This window comes from Rhinatrema bivittatum, chromosome 3 (assembly GCF_901001135.1).
Source record: "Rhinatrema bivittatum chromosome 3, aRhiBiv1.1, whole genome shotgun sequence".
Classification (NCBI taxonomy): domain Eukaryota; kingdom Metazoa; phylum Chordata; class Amphibia; order Gymnophiona; family Rhinatrematidae; genus Rhinatrema; species Rhinatrema bivittatum.
In genome coordinates, this window is record NC_042617.1 from 4,203,364 (window position 1) to 4,228,805 (window position 25,442).

General features: G+C 42.1%; 1 protein-coding gene across 2 annotated transcripts in view; it reads left to right on the plus strand.

Moving 5' to 3' along the window:
• Positions 1-25,442, plus strand: part of TTBK1 (tau tubulin kinase 1) — a 320,320-nt gene that overhangs the window by 201,765 nt on the left and 93,113 nt on the right. For both annotated transcript variants that reach the window (XM_029592821.1, XM_029592820.1), the window contains one exon: positions 6,277-6,452. In XM_029592821.1, coding sequence (XP_029448681.1) covers positions 6,277-6,452 — 176 coding nt within the window. The remainder of the gene's footprint in view (positions 1-6,276; positions 6,453-25,442) is intronic.

Sequence of the window (25,442 nt, forward strand, 5' to 3'; positions counted from 1 at the left end):
CTAATGGTGGAGGTGGACTTGGACATTGTTTCTGTTACAGAGACATGGTTCACTGAGTCTCATGATTGGGATATGTCTATCCAAGGTTATAACTTGTTAAAAAAAAAAAAACCACAGAGATGACAGGAAAAGGGGAGGAATAGTTTTTTATATCAAAAACAATATCCAAGCAACTGAAATGCAAGGGAAGTGGGGTAGAAGTATTTTGGGCTGTCCTAAAAAAAAAAAGATGGTGCTTCCATTTTACAGGGGTGTGATATACAAGTCTCCGATTCAGACAGAAGAGCTGAACACAGATCTGGTCAAAGACATCTAAAAGCTGGGAAAGAAGCGAGAAGTGTTGCTCGTTGGAGATTTTTTTTACAATTGAAAATTATTGATGTTCACAAAGAAATAGTACAATAATGAAGACGAATAGACATCCATAGTTCTCAATATGCACCCCAATCCCAGCCACCCATGAGCTCATCATGTATTATCAAAACCAGAAACTCCACTGCACATGTCAAAAGTAGTACAAAAATTCTTTACCTTAGACAACATTCTAAGGAGTCGCCTTGAGAACATGCATCGAAATAAAAACTAATAATAAATTATAACATTTAGAAATGCTATCTAATACATCACCCAATTAGGCATGGATTAAGGAGCGTTCACACCTTGAGACTGGTGCCATTTATCCAAAGGATCCCAAATTTTCTTAAATAGTGTCAAATGGTTATGGCGCATGGCTGTGAGATAAGCTAGTCTGTGGCGCTTATATAAGTGAGATATTACATTCTGAAGAAAGGGAGCATCAGAATGTTTCTAAAGTAGAGCTACCTCGCATCTATCTGCAATGAAGATTTGTTGATACAATCGCTGTTGGTGAATTACAAGACCTTCAATTGGTTTCCCAAGCAGAATGTAACAGGCATCAAATTCATCCCCCACCCCCATAATTGTCGATATCCATTCAGCAATTCGTTGCCAAAAGGGTACAATAACTTTACAATAGCACCAGATATGCATGTGAGGACCCACATCCCCCACAATGCCGCCAACACAAGTCATTCACTGAGAGATATATATGATGAAGCTTGGCAGGAGTCTATCCTGGGATATGCTCAATTTCTGCTAGCCTTCAAAAGAATTGTTACATCTACCAGCACAAGAAAAAATAGAGTCCCAGTCATCTTCACTCAAATGAACCCCCAAATCCACTTCCCATGTTCGCATATAGGAGAACTTAAGAGATGGGCCCCTTGAGCAGATGATACACTTTAGAAACTAAAGCCTTTAGTGCATCAACCTGGCCACAATAATTTTCAAGTAATGACTTCCCTGCCTTAGAGCTGATGTGTTCTGTAATGCCAAGAGAAAATGCCAGAGTTGAGCATATTCTAAAAAGTTTAGCTTCTCCATATGATACTTATCAGAAATATCAATGGGAAGCAAGAAAGTGCCATTACAGAAAAGGCGCTCTATTGTGTTATACCATTCGCTTTCCAAGTCTGAAACGCTTTGGAATGCAGGCCCATTTGAAAGAACTTGTTATGAAAAAGATGAGGGGTAAAAATAGAAGCTATTACCCACCAATTTAGACTTCCAGTAGGACTATACCCTCAACATTGTTTGTAGAGCTAGAGGGAGACATTTTAGAGGGCGCCAAGTGGGTCGGGGATGCCACGGTAGTGCAGATAAAGGCAAAATACCTATCAAGGTTTGCTCAAGTATAACTCATTGCTTTATAGCACTTGATCCGTGCAAATCAAGAAGTCACGAAGTTGAGAGGCCGCAAAGTACCACAGTAGGTTGGGGTGAATATAAATTAACTAATGTAAGTACTTCTCTGCCCACCCTAAGTTTTAGTAGGAGAAATCAGCCATGTGAGCCAGGAAGTTGGAATATGACCTCATGTGTGAAAGAGTTAGAAATCAAAATGGCCACCCCAGTATATTTAGCCCCTACGTGACTAGCAGCCAGAAACTGGTGAGGGTAATCCTTGTGAAATAGGAAGCGCTTATGCCTTTTCCTCAGAGGAGTCTCCTGGACAAATGCAATAGAAACAGTTAACTCCTGAAATAAAAGCTGACGTTTCCGATAAGTTTTAAGACCATTAGCATTAATAGAAAAGATCTGAGTTGACATGGTAAGAATAAATAAATCACAGCATCAAAATTCCTAGCATGGCTCTCAAGTGACCTGCACATAAAATTCCCAACAGTAGTACATGTGCAGAATAGTAGATAAAGAATGTGCAACCCCCCACACTCGAAAGCCCCCCCTCAATATACAATCCACCTGACCTTCACAACGGTCCCACCCAGTGGAACAAAACTGACCAACTCCCCTAATCGCCCATGCATAATGATATAAAGAATTTATCAAAGAAATATTTCCATCTAGTGAACTAGAAAAAAAGAATAGCAGTAAGAAACAATGCATAAGGAACTGCAACTCTAGATAGCTTGCTAAAGCTGTGAAGTTGTAAGATGAAACCACTATGGTGGCCATGTAACAAGATCCACAATAAGGAAACAAAAGTCAGATAGTCTTCTCGTCTCTCAGCCCTGTTCAGACAGTGCTGAGTGCAAATCTTCTGACTGCTCATGCAGCCTCTGATCACCTTTTGTAGCACGTTGCCATCGAGGCTGAATGTCTCTTTTAGGCGCAGTAGCCGCCATCTTGGGCACACTGAAGGTAATAGGTAAACTCGCTTGTTTGACAGCATCCACTGCCTCCAGGACAGATTTCACTCGGCAAGAGATCCCTTTGATCATGAAGTGCAGTCCAAAAGGAAAAGTCCACTGATACCGGACTTGTTCCGTGTGCAGTGCCCCGGTTACTTCTCTTAACTCATAGCACTTGTGGAGAGTAGTGGGAACCAGATCTTGAAAGACAGCAAAAGCATGACTATCCCAGGTCCATTCGAGTTGCTCCCGTGCCGCCTCATAGATGAGGGGTTTTTATTTAAATCTGTGCAAACAAAGAACAATGTCCCTTGCCCTGTTGTTGGGTTTCAGGCCTAATGCCCTATGGGCAGCTTGATTTTCATGAGGGTATCTGAGCCAGCAGCAGCAGTGTTGTCAACTGTATTGACGGTTAGGAAAAAAGAGCAAATTTTTATGGCCACCGCCAGTACATCTTTATAGGCTTCAGTTTCAGGTACCCCCCTGATTCTTAAATTGCAATGCCTTGAGTAGTTCTTAAGATCCTCAAGCTTTTCAGCAAGGAGTGTGTTCTCCTTCTGCAAGATGTCTTCCACCTGAACATCTAGTTCATCACCTCAGGAGCCCAAAGCCTTTAAATCCTCCCTCACTCCCGAAATAGAATCTAGGAGGTCTTTTTTTGTGTTGTTTCAAATTGGCTCTGAACTCAAAAAACCAACCCCGCAGTTCGTCCCTGGTTAGCAAGTCAGCAGAACTGGAACTCATGAGGAGATCGATTCAGTATTCTCCGGCATGATATCTCCAGGGTCGTCTGTGGCCTGTTCATCATTGTTGGGGAGGTCGGTAGTATGTTTGCTGGAAGAAAAATGTTTTAAATCCATTGTTTTGGTGGCTCCCACCTGGCCCAGAAGGCCATGATATGCAGATCTGCAGAGAATCTTGTCCGGCTCTCCTCTCCAGTTTCCGCTGCAAAGAGATCTGTTACAACAGGGGCCTATTTTTCACAAGGATACGACTCAATTTTTTCTAATGGTATGGCCCTTGAAGGGGCTCGTTTGCTAAAGCGGGGATATTCCACTGCTGTGATTTTTACCTTGCTTCGAGCTTAGAAGTTCTCAACCTCCTTAGCCTATGTTTGGGTTTGGTGAGTGTTTGAAGCTTGGTGTGAGGAATGAAGGGTTCTTCCTCTGTTAAGATCCCATGCATTTTGGACTTTTTGCAGGATGGGTTGATTAAGGGCTTGGCCCTTAATGTCTTGAAGGTACAGGAGGTGGCTATTGCCTGTTTCCGGGGCCAGGTGATGGTGGACCCAGTTTTTGAAGGGGTGAAGCATCTTCGTCCTGTCTTGAAGTTGCCGGTGCCCTTGTGGAGCCTTAATCTGGTTCTGGAATTTCTGGCAAGTCCCACCTTTCAGCCACTGTGTACCCGCTCCTTGAGGTTACTAACCTTGAAGCCTTTTTTTTCGGGTGGTAATTTGTTCTGTGCGTAGAGTTTCTGAACTGCAGGCTTTTTCTTGCCAGGAATCGTTCCAATGAGTGATTCCAGGGGCAGTCCAGCTGCGAACTATTCCATCTTTATTTTACCAAAAGTGGTCTTGGACTTTCACTTGAATCAATCGATTTCCCTGCCTATCACTGAATAGGGAAAGAAATGTGGAAGAATATCTGTTGTGGACCTTGGATGTCAAGTAACCTCTGAGTTATTTGGAGGTTTCTAGACCTCTTAGAAGAAGACTGATTGGCTCCATGGTGGGAGTAAACTGGGTGAGCTGGCGCTGCAGGCTACAATAGCCCGCTGGATTAAGGAAGTTGTCACGACTGCGTATATGGTTGCTGAGCAGCCATTATCTAAGCAGGTTAGGTCTCATTCCACTAGGGCTCAGGCAGTGTCATGGGCGGAGCTTCAATTGTCTCGCATTGAAATTTGCTGAGCAGCAATGTGGTCCTCCCTACACACTTTTTCTAGGTATTACCATTTGCAGACCTGGGAGAACGTAGCCTTTGCAAGTGCAGTGTTGGTCAGACTGCAAGCAGCCTCCCGCCCTTTTCAGGAGTAACTTGTCATGGATTAACCTGTCTGAATGCTAAGAAATGGGAAATTTACTACTTACCTGATAATTTCCTTTTCTCTAATGAATACAGGTTAATTCACCTTCTCACCCTTGGCTGCTGGTTTGTGGCTCTATTGTCCTCCTGAGTGGCTGCATTCCAGGAATAACTGGTAAGTGTCAGTTTCAGTCCCTAGATTAGTGATGTTACACTCTTTGGCCGAACTCAGTTGTCTAATGGTTATAATCAACTATTGTTAATTGTCCACAGTTGGCTTTTGCAGAAAATACTGGTGGGCTGAAAGTACAACCTTCAACTGTGTGCAAAAGTTTAGTCACCCCTAGTCAAATTGTATATTTCAATGAATTTCTTAAGTGAACAGAGGCTGATGCAACATCTGCACTGTACAAAGTTAAACACAATATCTTTCTGCACTTCTTAATGTAAAATTACTATTTGCTGATTATATTGAAAATAAAGCAGTGAATAAAGCATGTACAAAAGTTTAGATACCCTTTGTTAATTCATTACTACTTTTTTAAAAAGTTGTTAATAAGGCCAAAAATGTTGATTGACTCATTAGGACTTCAGTTAGTCAGCTGCAGTCAGTTCCACAATTTAGCAAATACTCTGAGCCTTCTATAATTACTCAGATTGTGATTGTTATTCTGGTTTACTTTCAATAACTATGGACTACTCTAAGCAGCTGGATCTGAGCATTGGAAAATGAAGACAATTCACCCATACAACACAGGGGAAGACTAGAAAAAAAATCTCTAAATGCTTCCAGCTAGCAATTTCAACTGTCAGAAACATTGTTAAGAATTGAAAGTGACTAATGGTTTGGGTAGTTGTGACTGAACAGTTCAATTTTCTTTTCATTTTCCAAAGCACTATCAGGGCACTTTTCAAAGTAAAATGTAAATGTAACATACTATCATACCAATTTTCAAAAACCAATTTACACTTGTTAAGGGCACTTAATGCAGGTAAAACCTATTGACAATACAGTAGCATATATTGTAGCAGTTTTCAAGTGCTGCTAATAAAACGATGTAAACAGCTGCTGAAGTGATTGATTTGTTGGCCTTTGCTGCAAGTTTCTGATATAAAGCATTTAACACAGCATCAGACTTCTGTTCTGTAAGCTGCAGATACCACACAGATTTGTTTTGCTATTGAATGCCTGCTAGAGGTCATACTAGTCCACAAGATTCAGCTTTTGTGTGTTCTGGAGGTAGTGTACTGCTAACCCATAGGTCTCAGTCATTGTGCCAGAAGAAGATAGTGCTAGCCAATGAGTCTGTCTTTCTGCTAGCTGGAGGCGGGGCTAACCCATGAGTCTCAGTTCTTGTTTTAGCTGAGGATTGTGCTAGCTCAGAAGATTCAGCCCTCATGTCTGCTGAAGGTGTTGTTAGTAACTACAGGCATAGTAAATTAGGATGGTTAGGAAATGATGTAAGAGGTCAGCAATATGCAAAAACAGTAAGTGATTCCTTCTGATTAGAGCTGCTGAGAACTTACAGCAGTTTCTATCACTGTCCTACTGTTCTGCTCTTGGTTGTTTCTTTATACAGACCCAAGGCATAATGGAAGAGGATCAGAGTCGAGGGATCTGCCCTAGCTCCCCAGTTCGAGTTCCCCCAGAGTCCCCTACTGCTCAGGCACGATCTGTGCGCTATCGCAGAGTAAACAGCCCCGAATCGGATCGTTTATCCACAGCCGATGGCAAAGCAGATCTCTACGAAAGAAGGTTTGTTGAACTCTAATTCTTTTTTTTTTTCTGTATATGGGGCAGAAAATGCCATTCCACTTATGATACTGAAGGCCGAGTTGCCTTCTTGCTTTCCTTAAGCAGGTACCAAGTAGAGATGTACAGTTGTCTGAAAACGTCACAAAAAAACCAATGACATATGTTGTGATGTTGCATACAGTTTTCAAATTGTATTTTTATTATGTATTTGATTTTTATATTCCACCTTTTGGCATTTTAAAGCAGATTTCCTATCCAAGAGGGCTAACAATATAAGTTTGTACCTAAGACAACAGAGGATAAAGTGACTTTCACAAGGAGCACCTGTGGGATTTGAACCCTGGTTTCCTCTGCTCTAACCGCTACGCTACTACTCCACTCTAGTAAAACAAAATATTTTTCTTTTTTTCTTTTTTTGTGGTTTTAGCAGCCACTAATCCTGAAAATGATACGGAACATTATTATCAGTCTCATTCTTTAGAACTGTAGTACAATCTCTTGTGCTACTAGGCCTTCCAGACAAGTCATTGAAAATACCTCAATTGCTATAGAATGCATCAGCTCATATTCTACGTGGATTGTGTCCATAGGACCATATAACTCATTAAATTTAGGATGTTGGTCATAATCCACAGCCTATTATATTCAGAAGATTGTTGTTCTTTAAGAGAGAAGCTTAAAAGCCTGGGGAGATTCAAATGTGCCTAGGCTACCGGAGGATAGGCCTAAGAATTTCTCTTATTCTCTTCCCGTCCGCAGTAGTTTTTGGGACTCTAGAAGATATAGGCAAGGTTGACTCTTGACTACTCAGAAGCACTGGTTATTTGGTATATATCAGTCTTTTCAGTCCTCTGAGAGGAGGTAAGGACAAGCTTTCTGGGACAAGTTCTTCTAGAGCCTCCCACTGAAAGTTTGGGGGCCCAGTCCCCTGTGCTGGATATAGCCAGTCGCCTGTCAAGGTTTTACCAGAGATGGGTCCAGATTACATCAGACCAGAAGGTTTTGGAGGTCATTTGGGAAGCTTGAGCTCTAGAATTCTCGTTCGATTTCAGATGTTTGTATGGTTTGCCTCTGTCATTTGGCAACAAAGCGAGAGGTGGTAAGAACGACGTTTGAGTGCCTCCTTGATCTAGAAGCAGCGGTGACAAAGTTACAAAGCAAACTGGGGCATTACCAACTTTACTTTGTGTTTTCCAAGAAATCATTTTCCACCCCATCCCGGATCTGAAGCAGATCAACAAGTTCCTGCAAGTGACTCATTTCAGGATGGAAACCTTGAGGTGGGTCATTCTAGCAGTGAGACAAGGGGAATTTCTGACCTCATTGGATATTATGGAGGCTTATTTTTATATCCCAAAAGGGCAGGAACATCAATGATTCCTTCATTTTGCAGTGCTGGGTGTAACATTTCTAGTTTTGGGCCCTCCCAAGGTAATGGTGATTGTGGCAGTGGCACTGCGAAAAGAAGCAATTTTGGTGCACCCCTATCTGGACAATTGGTTGGTAAGGACAAAGTCGGAACAAGAAACTATGTTGTCACCAAGAGGTTAATTCAGATGTTGCAAGACTTGGGTTGGATAGTGAACTTTTCCAAAAGCAATTTGAAGCCTTCTTAGACTCTGGAGTATGTAAGAGTCCTATTCCACATGAAGAATGGTTGTGTCCATCTGACAGAATAAAGGATTTTAAAGCTGCACCAGCAAGTTCAGTTGTTTCTGTCAGCCAGGTCCATGACTGTTGTGTGGCGTTAACTGCAACTTCTCAGTTCCATGGCAGCAGTCTTAGATCTGGTGCCTTCGGCAAGCGCTCACATAAGGCCCTTGCAGAGAGATCCTCAGTCTCAAGATTATTCCATTCTGCTGCCGGTGCCGAGGGAGGTCAGGAGCACTGTGCAGTAGTGGCTGAATTCTGGAAATCTTGAGCCCCCTATATGGGTGGTGGTGATGATGGAGGGCAGCTGAATTTTACAGAGCTTCCAGTCTATATTCCTTTTTTCTTCTCACTTTCTATTGGGGGTTCTTTTCCACTTGAAGGTCTAAGTGGGCTGCTGTTTTGCAATTGTGTTTTCATGCCTTTTTCTTTTCCTTTTTTCCTTTTTATTATTGATAACATTTAGATGGCTTCCCTGATAATATTATGTCTCTTAATGTTTGGGGCATTTCGATCCCCGATTTAGGAGGAAGCATTTCCTCCAGTTAGCGTGTAAGAATCAGGAGTAAGTTTTGTTGCTTCAAGGAACCTATCTTACAGATCAAGAGCAAGAAAAGTTGAAGGACGAGTGGGTTGATAACATTTTTTATGCTGCTTCTAACTTTGCCTAAATCAGGACGGGTGGGCCCAACATGTATTCAAGGTATTATGGCTGAATTTGACTTGATAGATATTTAGAGATTTTTGCACATGTATTGTAGGATGGACTAATTTTTATGCTCCCCATCGATGGTCTCTTGTTTTTCTGTACCATTTTAGCGGGTGGGTTGTCAGATCATTTTCCTTTGCAGGTTTCCATATCTGTGAAGCATTGTAAACCCAGGGTTCTTTATTTATTTATTTATTTATTTATTTATTTAAATGATTTATATACCGGAGGTTCCTGTATAATATACATATCACCCCGGTTTACATAGAACAGTAACAATCGCTACATTTAGCGGTTTACATAGAACAGGATTAAACAACGAAGTTTTACATTGAGCAAAAGACGTAAACAAGTTTTTACATTGAAACAAACGAAGTAAACAAGTTTTTACTTTGAAACAAATTAATAGAAGTAAGCAAATAGTAAATACTATTAAACCGTTAATAAACATGCGGTTAATAAATCAATAAATAACATGGAGATATGTAAGTCCACATGAGAAATGTAAGTCCACATGAGAATATGTATGTAGACTGTATGTAGTCTTTCTTGAAGGCTGAACATGTCTCTGCTAGGTGACAAAGCTTTTCCTACCTTGCTTAAAGAATCGATCGAGGAATATAGCTTTCATAACCCCCTCAGATCGTTATGCCTGTGTTCTTCGCTGGGAAGCATTTAAGGCCTTCTTTAGAGGCCAACTTGTTAGTTTTGCTGGTTATCAGAAAAGGGAGAGGAAAAAGCAGGCTGTTTTGCTCTCTGATTAAAGGGTTGGAAACTTGGCATAAGTGCTCATGTTCTGTCAAAACATTGCATTTGCTGGAGGTAAAGAGAGCGGAGTTCAAGGCTCTGGAAACTGGGAAAATGTGTTAAGCTTTGAAGTATACTAGATTGAAATACTATGAACACAGTGATCGACCTAGTACTTTGTTGGCTCGTCTGGTAAGGAAAAGAGCTGGCAAGTCTTTTATTTTGAAGCTTAGGGCGCCCTCTGGAAATTTTACAACTAATCAGGCGGAGATTCAGTCTTTTTGTGCAGTTTTATTCTGATTTATATAATGGACATGGCTGTGACCGATATAGATAAAATTAAGGATTTTCTTGCTAAGCTATGGTTACCTCGGTTATCGGACGAGCAGAGGGCACTTCTGGGGACATCTGTGTCTCTGCTTGAGACGCAGGATGCAGTTAAGGTGCTTCCTTGTGGTAAATGTCCAGGGCCAGATAGGTTTCCTATTGAGATCTTTAAAAAATATTTTCAGGAATTGTTGCCTTTCTTTTTTGCCTGTATTCTTAGATGCAACGATTTAGGGCTTGGTGCTTTGGTTAATGCTAATATTTCCCTGATTCATAAGCCTGGGAAGGCCACTACAGAATGTAGTTCCTACAGATCTAGGTCATTGCTAAAAATGGATTTTAAGATCTTTGCTAAGGTTTTACAATTGAGATAGTCTAGTCTTGTTAATGGCAACCAGACAGGATTTATTAAGGGTAGGCTGGCTACCGCTAACACAAGGCGACTTTTAATGTTTTGCATCTAGCTAAATCTAGGGGCATCAATGGTTTGGCTGCTGCTTTAGATGTGGAGAAGGCCTTTGTCAGGCTTTCTTGGCCTTTCTTATTTTAAGTGCATAAGGATGGAGGTATACAGATTTATTGAGTATATTAGAGCTATGTACTTGAATTCAGGGGCGCAAATTGTCATTAATGGTTCTCTTTCCCTTTTCTTTAGTATTGGGCAAGGTACAAGACAGAGGTGCCCTTTATCCCCATTGCTTTTTGACTTAACTATCGAACCCTTGTGGCAGCTATAAGGCAGCACCCTGGTCTTCATGGATTTTGGTTTTGAGGCCATGAACACAAAACCTCATTGTACACTGATGATATGCTGATATATTTAAATGATTTACAATCTTCTGGGCCAGCATAGTTGGAGGTGTTGTCTACCTTTGGGGAGTTGTCGGTTTATAAAGAAAATGTAGATAAATCTGAACTACTTTGTGTCAATTCTCATATCACTATTCCCAAGTGTCTCTCAGTCTTTCAGGTGGTGATAGATAGATGGCTTTAAATATTTGGGGGATTTTATTCCCAAGGATCTCAAAGATCTTTACAAAAAAACTATAGTATGCTGTAAAATTAAACAAGATTTGCAGGGATGGGAATCCCTTTCTGTCTCCTGGATTGAGCATGTTAATCTCTGAAATGAATATCGTGCCCAAGCTTCTTTATCTTTTTCAACATGTTCCCTGCAATGTCCCAGCTAGTATATTTGTTGACCTTCATCGGGCCATGTCTAAATTTATTTGGCAGCATAAACAACCTAGGATCAGACTCAGTATGTTGTGGATGCCAAAGCATCAGGGGGGTTTGGCTCTGCCCAATCTTAGATTATACTTTTGGACAGCTAGATTGGCCTGTTTAAAAGTGTGGATTCACAATATAGATTCCATATGGCTGCCTCACAAGCAAGAATAGGTAAATCTTTTGTGTCTTACTGTACTTCCTTTTTTGCTTCCCTCTTTGTCCCATATGCGTCGTATCTCTAGATCTAGTCCAATACTTGCACACACTTTGGGGGTGTGGAGACAGGTGCTCAAATATTTGGGTGGTGAGTGGGAATCAGTTTCCCTTTATAGCTCCTATACATGGTAATCCTGTTTTGTCAGGCTGCACTTTCTCTCTTGATTTTAAAGCCTGGTGGGATAATGGGTTGTGTTTTATTTACCAGTGTTGGGATGAGGATGATATATTCATGTCCTTCCAACAACTACATGAGTATTATGATTTGGATTCTCGCTCCCTTGCATCGTATATGCAGTTGAGAAGGGCCTTGGAGGTACGTTTTGATTTAACCAAACCAATTCGTGCCCTTAATGGTCTGGAGGATTATTTGGTTGAGGCGGGGGGAGGGCTGAGTAAATATTGTTGTTATATCGTAGTATCTTAAATGTGAAGTTCGGTTCCAGAACTCCTCAATCTATAATGGATGCTTGGAATGGTATCTTGAATTTGGATCTGGATTTGAAAGTTTGGAGAAAACTTTGGGATTTTGCTTTCAGACTGTCCATTTGTGTGCGACGAACTGAATTAATGGTTAAGCTTCTCCACAGAACGTATAATATCCTGGCCTATTACCATAGGTTGTTTCCGACTGCTAATCCTGTCTGTTGGAGGGGTTGTGGAGAACGTGGCACATATTTGCTTATGTGGTGGGAGTGTGGGGCTGTTAAGCAGTTTTGGGCTGTCGTGGCACAAGAAATAGCTGATATTCTTGGTTTTTCTGGGCATATTTAACCATTACTGGGATTTCTTTGGGGTTTTATTATAGTGGTTGGACAGCCTTTATTAGCTACCTGTTTTACTGTTGCAAATTATTGGAAAACCACTCCTTTGGAAAGTTGGAGGGTGCAAGTGCACACAATCTTTGAGATAGAGTGACTGAGATTTGAATAGCAGGGCAAAAGTTTAAATATGTTGTTATCTGGAAGCCTTATTACCAATATTATAATTTGTCTTTAATATTAATAGTATCGTATTATGCAGAACTAAGTTGTTTACTGTATTGTTTTCTTTGTGCTGCGGGTTATTGTGTGCTTTGTGTACTTATGTTTAAGTATATATGTACATCTGTTTTATATTCACCTTTCTGTGCCTGAAAAGGTTTAAATAAAGGGTTTACAAAAAAACATTTAGACAAGTTCCTAGAAGAAGTCCATAAACTATTATTATTTATTTATTTATTAACTTTTTTTATACCGACATTAGTGTGAAACATCATATCAGTTTACAATAAACTGAAGGTAGAAGATACATGGAACAGGTAGGGGAGAATGGACAAAAAGAAGAAGAACAAAAATAAAAATATACAAGGAAATTGAACTAGATGATAAAAATAGAGGGAGAAATGAAAGAGTAACTATATTAATGCATATCATAGGAGGGGAAGTTAACATGATGAGCAACAAGAGAATGTAACAAGATATATAAGTATTACAAGCGTGGAGAGTTGACATGATGACAAAAAAATATTAATGTGGACTTGGGGAAAATCCACTATTTATCCCTGGGATAAGCAGCATGGAATCTACCCACCTTTTGGGATCCTACCAAACCTGGATTGGCCACTGTCACAAAAAGGATACTGGGCTTGATGGACTTTTGGTCTGATCTAGTATGGTAAATCTTATGTTCTTATGCTGCCATATGTTGTTCTTGATTTTCTCGAAGGATATGGTCAAAATTTGCACAGGAACTTCCTTTCATCTGAATCAGGAGGTTTGTTTGTCATTGTTTAGCAGGCATTCGGATGAGAGAAATTACAACTCTCTTCATTGCTTAGATGTGAGGAGAGTTCTGTTAAGGTACTTCAAGATCACTATTGCCTTCAGGAGATTGGGTCATCATTTTGCTTTATTCGGTGGTGTTTGGAGGGGTAAGGATTCCATAGCACGTTGGATTAAAAAGGTCATCCAGGCATCATGTTGAGCAGTGATAAGCCCTTGCTCAAGCAAATTAGATCACATTCTACTAGGACTTAGGCAATTTCCTGGGCTGAGCTGAGGTCGATTTCTCTGATGGAAATCTGCAAAGCGGTTAATGTGGTCTTCTCTGCCTACTTTTTCAAAACATTATCATTTGGATGTGGGTGCTAGACATGGAGACCTCCTTTGCAGCTGAAGTGTTGAGAGCGATTTGGCAGGGTCCCCAGCCTATTCAAGAGTAGCTTGGGCACATTCCATTAGTTTGGACTGGTCTGACTGGAGATGGAGGAAGGTGATGATATTACCTGATAATTTCCTTTCCTTGAGCCCAGTCAGACCAGTCTAGCACCATCCCTTTGCTACCAAACCTTTGGTCTTTTCAGATAATAGTACAGGGAGGCATAGTGTGCTCTGTGATATTTCATTGAGCGGCTGAGTTCCTTACAAGGCTGTAATTATCTTGTGTTAACTGCTATTAATTAAGTTGACTTAGAAAATAGCCACTGCTATTACTAGCAATGGTAACATGGAATAGACTTAGTTTTTGGGTACTTGCCAGGTTCTTTGGCCTGGATTGGCCACTGTTGGAAACAGGATGCTGGGATTGATGGACCCTTGGTCTGACCCAGTATGGCATGTTCTTATGTTATTATGTAGTGTTTCCAGTTTATCCTTATGGTTAATTTGAGTTTCGAAAAAAAAAAAGGGTTATTAATATACATTGAGTCTTAAGGTGTCCAAAATTAGCTTATTACAGGTCATACTGTCAGGCTGAAATCAGCATGGATGCTTATAAAGGATGATGTCTGCAACCTGTTATTCTGTCTCCATCTGCTGGTTGGTGGGCTTAACCCATTTGTCTGATCTGACTAGATTCAAGGAGAGGAAATTATCAAGTAATATTTTCACTATAACCTGCTAGTTGTAAAGTACATGGGCGTTTTTAGTGTGTGTACTGTATGCTAATTTTAAAGAGAAATAGCATGGGTACTTTTTGTTTAAAAGTTATTGTAGAGTGTGCATGTAGAAAGCAACCACGTTCTATGTACCAGCTCTTCTCTGCAGGTATTCCAGAGGGCACAATAGTGCACATACTTGTGAAAATGTTATTTACGCATGCTGTTTTCCTCCACCAACCTGACCATGCCTCTGGGAACCTTCCTCACCGGCTGGCCTAAAGTATGCATGCTGTGGAGGAATGCACATCTAGCTGGCCAGTGGACGACAATTTTTACACTTTTTATTATTTAAATTTAGTATTCCCTTAGTGACCAGAGCTGCTTTAAGTAAGTAAAATAAAAGTAAACAATTAGACCTATAAATATAAAAAGTCCATATTCATCACTTTGGGGAGTAGGGGTAAGTTCTCCATCAGCAAGCAGGATAAAATCAGCCATATGCGTGGGTTGACGTCATCCGATAGTGCTAACATGGACTCCACCTCTCAGAACTTAGTAGTGTTTCTGAGCAGGCATGAGAGTTTGCATAGTCACTGCCTCATGAGCCCTTATTCTTTCTTCATCCAAAATACCACATAGACATGTCCCTCTTTGATCTTCAGCAAATATTTGCTGCTTGCTTTTTTTTTTTGTTGCTATTTGTTAAGTTGTTCTTTGTGTGACTGCCTCAGCAACCCCTCAAACAAAACTTTTAAATTCTACCAAAATGGAGAAAGCCAAATCAAAGAAACCTGTGATCAGTGGATTTAAGACCTGTGAGTTGGGCATTGCATCTATTATGAACACTCACATCAATTGCTACTGCTGCCTGGGCCCAGACCATGACGCTCTGAATTGTCAGTTGTGACCAGAAGTTCCCACAGATGTTCCAGACCCACACCTGTAAGATGGAGGACCTGCAGAATGCGGCTTTGGGTAAGGCCCTGAAGCCTCTGCGCAAGGGTGGGCAGTAGAGCAACTCCATCTCCTAGAGTGAGGCCTCTTCAGGTAACTGACATCACAAGAAAGAGTTTAAATCATGCCGAGACCTAGCCTTCCCTTAATCCTACAGGCCTGATGAGAATGCTTCCCCCCTATCAACGCTGCCTTATGGATCCACCACAAGTGAGGGTTCACGCTTGGCAAAGAAGTCCAAGTCACAGGACATGGTGATCAGAAGCACACCTAAATGATATGAGGAATCAACTTTGGGGCTGGCTCCCCTGATGCCAGTGTAGAACTCTGCTGGAGTGTATCTTGCTCAGTTCCAAAAAGGTTGCCATTTTGCTCCTCTGAATCTAATGGATCTTGAAAATTGTGGAACATGGTTATTGATTGTTTCTTATGCCCTCCTCTGGACCAGCCTCCAGGTCTGACCTCACTGAATCGATTCAGCTGTAGCTGGAGATAACATCCTTTCTACAGCAAAAACCTATAGAACCCGTCCTTCCTCCAGAGTATGGCGCAGGGTTATGCTGTTATTTCTTAATCCCCGAGAAATGGGTAAAAAAAGGGGGAACACTTTGTGGCCTCTACTAACTTGTCTGTACTTTCTAACACTTCCAGTATGCAAAGTCAGATTGATATGGAGACGATACAGCACAAGCCTGTAAAGTGGTGTTGGTGTTTGAGGTAGTTGTGGGTGGATCCTTGGGCCGGTGGCAGATGATCACGCCCCCGGGGGAAGATCCCGAGAGGGACCACCGATCAGGCTCAGAATATGGAGACAGACACACACTAGTTTTTTTATTAAACAGTATATGGAATCACCAGAGGTGGCAGTAGAGAGCTGGAAGTGCCCGGCAGGGCTGTAGTCCCTCAGGTATTGGAACAGCGATCCTGAATAACTGAGCTGTAGAGAAACTGAATATAGTGAGTAGGCAGGGTATGCAGAGTTCAAGAACAGAGCCTTGATGGTAACACTTACACAGTAGTCTCTAGACGTAGTCCAGGTGTTGGAATAGGTTAATCCCTCGATGAGCGAGTACCTGGTTCCAGGGAAAGCTCAGAGAGAGAAGATAACTCACTGGTGTAGTAGGTAGCGGTGACTTTCAGGCAGAAAGAGTATTCAGCAACCAGTACGGGAGCGAGTGCTGGTTCCTGACTGTGACCTGAAAAACAAAGAGAGAGCGAGGCCCCCAAGGAGCGGGTACCCCGGTAAGTCCGAGGAAGCAGAGCAGCTTAGATAGAGTAACCCTTGCTAACTTGATTAGTTAGCGATTTCTAAGACCTTATATATCTGGTACTGATGACGTCATCTCAGGGGGATGCCCCTGAGGTTCGCGCCACTGCTGATACATCAGTCGGGGCCGCACCGCACGGCACCCTCGTGAATCATAGCGGATCGCAGCATCGAGCCACTCCGGGGACGCCGGAGGAAGATGGCAGACAGACGCCGCAGCAGCCAACCTTCCACTTGAGCAAGAGGGAGTCGCCAAAGAGGTGAGGAGGGCAGAGTGGAGACGTCAAGCAGCGACGGTCGCAACAAGTGGACATCCTTTGAGACACTAGCTTTTACAGAGATAGAAGTAGTCATCTCTGTCTTTAGAAAATCCTGCTGCCTGTTACTTTTGTCCTTTCTGGATACTTTCTACTCTTAAAGAGAGCTTTTTAGAGGTTTTTGTAAAACTGGTTAACCTTTCTTTAGAGGAGGGATATTTCCCTGTAGTTTAAAAAAAAAAAGCATTCGTTCATCCATTACAAAAGGGGTCAGGCATATCTGTGTTACTCTCTTTTGGAAAAGTTGTTGAGAAGATAGGGGCAGATTTTAAAAAAGTTCGCCCGCATGTACTTTTGTTCGCGCGACCGGCGCAAACAAGAATATGCCGGATTTTAATAGATGCGCGCGTATCTTTTAAAATCCGGAGTCGGTGCGCGCAAGGCTGCGCAAAATCAGCAGCCTGCGCACGCCGAGCCACACAGCCTGCCTCCGTTCCCTCCGAGGCCGCTCCGATTTCGGAGCGGCCTCGGAGGGAACTTTCCTTCCACCCCCACCCCCCCGCACCTTCCCCTACCTAACCTCCCCCCCCCCCCCCCCAACCACCTTTGTTTGAAAAGTTACGCCTGGTGTTAACCCTTGGTCAACCTAGGTAGAGCAGAATACTTTCTGGAAGTTTACTTTGTCCTTACCTTTTAAATGATCCCACAGCAATTTATGCCCCAGTATTAATATCTAAACAGAGATTATTAGTAACAGCTAAATTCAGATAAGAGAGGGATTCTAATTAAAAACAAGATGGGTTTTTTGGCGGGTTTATTTTTTTTCTTGAATCTTAAAGCAACCGACCGCAGAGAAACCTAAACAAATTAATATACAATATCAAAAACTAAAAGAGAAAGAAATAATGAAATGAAAGCACAGAGCAATATATTATACATAGAAGCCTTTTAAAATATTTAAATTAATAATAAAAGCAGTATATCTTAGCTGCACACTGAAAACAGTCTGGCTTCATGAACATGGCTTATATGATCATTACATAATGGAGCCCAACCAGAATTGTTAGAGTATAAGACAATTCCTCGCAGCGAAAGGTTATTCCTTCTGTGAAGGTAAGACAATTTCAACAGTGACATATAGCTATCCAAAGCATATGTGCATAGAATAAAGAAAAAGATGACTAGAGAAGCATACAGCATACAACCCCTGAGGACTACAAGTGTCCTCGTGTACTTCATATAAGCCTGCTAATCCCTCCTGGCAGGTAAACTTCATCCCTGTTCCGGGGGGGGGGGGGGGTGTACAAGAAGAGAGAACAGCCTTCATCTCCTACTTCTGCCTGTATTTAAACATAGATGGCCTAGAAAGGCATACAAGCGCAGACCGTAGCCTAAAATAATATTAAAGATAGAACAAGAATAACACTGTTTAAAGCCTAACAGTAAAATAATGCAAAATACAGCTGTGTTTCACCAAACATTATTGCTGAGGAGAAAGAGGCAATTCAGGTGGAGCCCTGACTGTGCTGTGAACCTCCAGACTGTCTTCGCAACCGGCTGTTCCGTTTGCCCGCTCTCTGCCAGGCTGGGTATGGTGTATGACTTGATGGTATACTGGCCTCTTTAGCCTTTGGCTGAGTGCTGGTATAACCATGTGAGGCAAGGAGTGGTTGCGCTTCATCTGGGGTCATTATGGAATGTGCTATATCATCCAGGGTGACAGATAACCCAAACGGATGTAACCAGTAATATTTGCGATTACAACTTCGGAGAAATATAGTGACTTCTCATAGCGAGGAGCTACTTTGTAATGTAGCAGCAGAAAGATCTGGAAAGACAGAGATATCATTACCATCTCATTTCCAGGTAGGTTGAGACCTGGCTGTTTGCACTACTTTCTCTTTAAGAGAATAGTCATAAAAACAGACAACAATGTCTCTGCTGCGATTAGGCAGCGGGGATCTCAGAGCCCGGTGTGCTCTATCAAACTTTATTTCTGGAGCGGTGAAGTCGGGCACGCTAGTAGCCTCTGATAGCAAATGGAGACAGAAGACTCTGATCAGGTCGTGGCAGTTCTCTGGGGCCTGCAACTCTGGGAAGCCACGAAATCTCAAGTTGTCCCGGCTTGCTCTATTTTCAAGATCCGTGATTTTAATCCTGAACTGCTGAGTTTCTGATTGCAAGGTATTGCAGGTGTTTATTCTAGAGAAACTACTGCAGCAGTATGTAACTTGAGACTTTATTAGGGAAAGACAGAGACAGGGACTGGAACAAAGCATGAGGAAATAATTTGTTCCAGGGAGTAACATAGGTCTACACAATTGTATGAACACCCAGTTACTCAACTTTTACAGCAATGTGTAAACAATATATACTTTTCATACTGACCAATCAGAGCATATTCAGAGTGTTGTTTTTAGATAAGTGCAGTACATTTGAGTATGTATTAGACCAATCAGCTAATAGGTCTGGGGTGTTGGCTCATTGCATTCCAGCACGTAGTCAGGGTCCTCTGCTTCCTTTGTCTAAAAACTAGTATTCAAGAATACAGCAGAAAGAGGTGCCTCAGAAAGTCAGTGCATAATACAACATACATCCCTCTCTTGAAGGGTTACACCTAGAAACCCTTCACATATGGGCGGGGCCGTGGGTGCCTGTCTTAGGTTGTCCCTTACATCCTAAGCTAGCCTTAGGTGAAGAAATCTTACCCATCCTTGGCTAAGCCCACTGTTTTTCCCTACCCATCCAATTCATGGGGAAGCTCACGCATGTCCATCATAGGGTACATATTGTTATACACATTGCTGTAAAAGTTGAGTAACTGTGTGTTCATACAATTGTATAGACCTATGTTACTCCCCGGAACAAATTTATTTACTCATTTATTTAAAGGCTTTTCTATACCGATGTTCATGTAATAGTACATATCGCGTCGGTTTACAGAGAACTAAAGTTAGAAATTACATCGAACATGAGGGATACATATAACAAGGCGTGCCTAATAAGCATTATAGATAAACCAAAAAACTTAGTATTACATCTAACGTAGTAAGCATGAGAGATACATATAACAAGGTGAACATAATAGTAATAATAAGAGTTATACAAACAAAATTTTTGTATTACATCTAACGTATTAAACACAATTGTATGAAAAATGTGAGAAAATAAGTGTATGCCTGAAGACAGACGAATACAAGGACAAAAGCTCCAGCGATTTTTCTAGCCCTGGATCATGGTCCGGGAGTAGACTATCACGGGATAAGGTTAAGAATGAGAGAAGAGCGGCCAGAACAAAGCTGAGGTGATGGGATTATTGAAGTCTTTAAGTGAAGGCTTTTGTGAAAAGCCAAATAATTTCCTCATGCTTTGTTCCGGTCCCTGTCTCTTTGTCTCTGTCTTTCCCTAATAAAGACTCAAGTTACATACTGCTGCAGTAGATTCTCTAGAATAAACACAGGCGTTTGCATTAGTTTTAGTAAGTTCAGCTTGGCAGTCTGCTCGAGTATCGAGTTCATCAACTCGGTGTCCAATGGAGGCGATCTCCTCCTTCAGTTCTTCCACATGCACCAGCAGCTCTGATCGATAAACTTTGAGGTCGGCTCTGATATTAGCAAATCATTTGCGGAACTCGTCACGAGTGGGGTGATCGGAGCTATTTATCGCTGCAATATCTGTGCTCGTAGTATTATTTCAGGGCTCGGGGTCCACACACGGTCGCCATCTTGGAAGTCTGCTGCGGTTTCTTCAAGGCCTTCAGTAGCGTGGTGACCTTCTTTACTAAAAGAAAAGTGCTGGAAGTCTGGATTTTTTTTCTTGGTCGTCATTGTGGTACTCACAACTGAGTTTACTGATGATTTGGAGTCGTTAGGATAATAGATTAGGCTTTGGATGCGTTTCGATAGTTAAGGCTTTGGCAGGAGCTCACTAATCACCTATATGTGAGGACTACCATCCTGATTGTCCTGGGATAAAGCAGAGTTGCTTTCACGAAACCCACCCGCCACCCCGCAGAGTTGGGTCTGAAAAGATTTATTATTTTATTTTTTCGCTCACACTCATTGCTACAAACGAGACTGAAGGGAGACCCCTGTGGCTTCAGGGATCATGGCATGCTCAGTGTGCCAGTCAAACGTTTCTAGAAACTTTGACAGAAGTTTTCTGTGATAGGGCTGTGTCCAGTGATGTCACCCATATGTGAGGACTGCACCCTGCTGTCCTGGAATAACACCTGTTACAAGTAAGCAACTCTGCTTTCTCCCTCAGAGAAACACAGATCATGAGGTGAGGAGAGATAAAGACCTTACATCCCATCTAGTCTGTCCATCCTCACCTCCTTCTCAGCTTTATATCCCTTCCTCTCCCTCAGAGAAACACAGATCATGAGGTGAGGAGAGAGAGAGAGACCTTACGTCCCATCCCCACCTCCTGCTCAGCTTTATATCTCTTCCTTTCCCTCAGAAACACAGATCATGAGGTGAGGAAAGAGAGAAATCTTACATCCCATCCCCACCTCCTGCTCAGCTTTATATCCCTTCCTCTCCCTCAGAGAAGCACTAAAGAGATAAATATTGCAGGAGGAAGTGACATCACAGAGTGAGATGGCGGCATAACTCCGGAGCTCCCCTCCCGCCAGAGCTCTAACGTGACTCAATCCGCACATTCAGCACTCCCCCACGACTTAATTGGTGGCTGAAGCACCCAGGAATCCAGCAGAGATGACCACGAAAAAAAAGTCTGTGGACTTTCGGCAATTTTCTTATCGGGGCCTGGAGGACACGGGGAGCCAAGATGGCGCCGGCCCCGAGCCAGCAGCGATGGAGGACAACATGGGAGACAGCTTTCAAGTAGCGTCTGAGGAAGCTCCCTCTCGCGCTGAATTCTAGGGGTGGTTCACTAGCCTTAGACAAGACCTTAAAGGCTATAAACAAGAAATAAAAGGTATGTTAGAAGACTTCCATGAAGAATTACTCGCATTGGGCCATAGGATGGATGATTTGGATTTCCGCCTGGATGCCCACACAGAAACCGCTAAGCAGTTACAGGACGATTTCGGTATACTATAGGAGGACAACCTAGCCATGAAATCTAAACTCACAGACTTGGAAAACAGATCCCGCAGGAGTAATCTTTGCTTTCGGGGCTTGCATGAAACCCCAGACAACACTGACTGCACTGCTGTCATCAGCCGCTTCTGTAAGTACCTCCTAGAGTCCAGACTGGACCCAACAGCCCTAGTGACTGTGGACATTAAACTAGACTGAGCCCATCGGGCATTGGGCCCCCCCAGTAACACCCATGCCCGAGACATTATAGTCTGCTATAAAAACTATTCAGTAAAAGAACAAGTAGCCATGGTGGCTAGAAAGCAGCAGACATGGCAGTGGGAAGGCCAGGATGTTGCGGTTTTTGCTGATTTGACACAAGCTACTCTGCAAAATTGACTGGAGCTGTGGGAAGTTACGACTTATCTTCGTAAAGAAAATATAAAATACTGATGGCTACGCCCTTTTGGTCTCTCCCTTACCTAGGATGGAAGCACTTATAAAATTTACTCAGTGGCCGAGGCTGCCGACGCTCTAAAGGATAAGGGATTTTGTCCTAAGGATCCACATCCTCCGGCGGCTAAAAGATTTACAGCTAGTGGTCAACCACCGAAGTGGCAGAGAGTGGGTACTCGCAACAGCCACCTTAAATGGAACTCCGGTGCAGCTACCAATATTGCAGAGAAGACCTGAATCAGACATTCACATCACCGCTGTCTCATTACTGGCATTATACCTGAGCGGGCTTGGCTCATAACCTGGGCCAAGGCAAGAGTGCCTCAATAAGAAACATAAGAAATTGCCATGCTGGGTCAGACCAAGGGTCCATCAAACCCAGCATCCTGTTTCCAACAGAGGCCAAACCAGGCCACAAGAACCTGGCAATTATCCAAATACCAGGAAGATCTCTTGCTACTGATGCAATTAATAGCAGTGGCTATTCCCTAAGTAAAAATGATTAATAGCCGTTAATGGACTTCTCCTCCAAGAACTTATCCAAACCTTTTTTGAACCCAGCTACACGAATTGCACTAACCACATCCTCTGACAACAAATTCCAGAACTTTATTGTGCATTAAGTGAAAAAGAATTTTCTCCAATTAGTCTTAAATTTTCTACTTGCTAACTTCATGGAATGTCCCCTAGTCCTTCTATTTTTCGAAAGTGTAAATAACCGATTCAGATCTACTCCTTCAAGACCTCTCATGATCTTAAAGACCTCTATCATATCCCCCCCTCAGCCGTCTCTTCTCCAAGCTGATCAGCCCTAACCTCTTCAGCCTTTCCTCATAGGGGAGCTGTTCCATTCCCTTAATCATTTTGGTTGCCCTTCTCTGTACCTTCTCCATCGCAACTATATCTTTCTTGAGATGCGGCGACCAGAATTGTACACAGTATTCAAGGTGCGGTGTCACCATGGAGCGATTATAGAGGCATTATGACATTTTCTGTTTTATTAACCATTCCCTTCCTAATAATTGCTTACCTTAAGGTTTATCATGGTTGCGAGTTCGCAGAGTTATTGTCGACATGTATAACTGGGTTTTGTCAGCTCTGGCTGATGATGGCTTATATGCGTAAAATTTCTATTTTGCTCCTCCTATTGGATGGGTGGTTTGGACCTGCAGGGAGGACTTCGCAGATCAGTTCAGGGGGGATGGGGAGGGGGATGGGAAAAAAGTACTGCACATCCTTGCCATTTATTCATATGTGATGGTATAGGTTCTGTACAGTTTGGGGGATTCTGAACAGTTTGGGGTATTTCTCACATTTCTGGGGGGACTTTTCCTTAGAGGGCTATTTCTTTCTTCTCTTTCTTTACTGAGAGATGCCTGGGTAAACTTCCTGTTTCCTTGGATAGACAGTTAAGATGATTGACTTTCGAATCATTTCTCTAAATGTTAAAGGTCTTAATTCCCCCTTTAAGCGACATATGTTTCTCAGAGAACTGGATACTCTCAAAGCAGATATCGTATTTACCCAAGATACACACCTGAAAGGGCGGTATGAGAGGTTATTGAGGTCCTCCAAATATTCCAAACAGTACTTTACCTCTTGTCGGAACGCTACCAAATTCGCAGGGGTAGGCTTAATTTTCTATAATAATTTTGTATTTGAATGTCATACCTGTTGTGCAGATCCTTTTATTACAGATCTCCATAAGTGGAGTTGATTACACACTGCTTAACCTTTACGCTCCTAACACTGGGCAACATGTATTTCTAGATAAAATCCACTCTCTATTACAGACATACTGCAAGGGCCCTTTGATAGTGGGAGGGGATTTTAATTTAGCGAGATCCCCAAATCTCGACACATCTAAGGGGAGTGCTTTGGCACCCCTTATACATAGGAACAAATTACGAGATATTATGGAGCATTAGCAACTTATAGACGTTGCGCTCGTACACTTTTTACTCTCCTACACATAATTCCCACTCTCGGATTGATTATTTCCTAACAGAGAAATCAATCTTTAATGCTGTCATTAAATCCAGAATTTCCCCAGTGGCATGGACAGGTCATGCTGCAGTGTGGTTAGACATTAGATTTACCCATTATGACACGGGAACGAGATATTGGAAGCCTAATGACTCATTGTTATCAGACTCTGACTTCGCGAGAGATTTAGCCGACCACATCCGAGGTTTTCTAGTTAAAAACGATACAGAGGGCATGTCCCCAATGGTGGTCTGGTATAGTCATAAAGCGTACTTAAGAGGTCTTTTGATCTCTAGGGCCACCTTTATTAATAGACAGAGCGAGGGGGAGGCACACACCCTTCGTCTAACTGTACAAAACCTGACTACTAAACAGCAGGCTACGAGATCTAGCAAAATCTTCACTCAAACAAAGCCAGAGAGGATTTGCAGAGACTAGAGTCCGCTAAATTAGTGCACATGATGAATATTACTAAGCAAACGTGCTTTGAAGGCAGCAATAAAGCAGGCAAAATGCTCGCGAACAGGCTAAGAAAGATGACCCTCCGCAATCATATTTTAAAGATAAAAGATGCTGGGGGTTCGATGCTCACTAACAATGCTGTGATCCAGGATATCATTCTTCAATTTTATGCAGATTTATACAGCGCAGATGAACATATAGCCAATGAGAACATAGAACGATATCTTCAAGATATACCCCTACCAGCTCTTGGGGCAGAAATGAAGAAGGAACTCGACAGGGAGATTGGCCACTATCAAAACTTTAAAGATCGGAAAAGCCCCAGGTTGAGATGGCCTGACTGCCAAATTCTATTAATTATTTGGTCCTTATTCGAAGTGAAGTTATTTATTGTTCCACGTTTCCAATTTGCTTGTATCACATGTTCCTTGTATTGCTCCCAGGCAACTGTTCAGTTTCCTTGTAAACCGGTGTGATTTGTATTCTATACAGGAACGTCGGTATAGAAAAATTAAAAATAAATAAATAAAGTATATTGTTGCGCAATTGCAAAAAGTTTATAATTGCCTTAGGGATCAGGGAACCCTACATACTAATTCCAACATAGCAGGGATTACTATTATTGCTAAACCAGGGCGAGATCCTTCCCTCTGTGGCTCATATAGACCAATCTCACTTATCAACGTAGACCTCAAAATCCTAGCGAAACTCTTGGCGAGTTGGTTGAATAAATTTATTGCTCAGCTTATCCATCAAGATCAAGCGGTGTTTATCCCTGGACGTTTAGCGGGGGACAATGTTCGGAAATTAGTTAATATTATAGA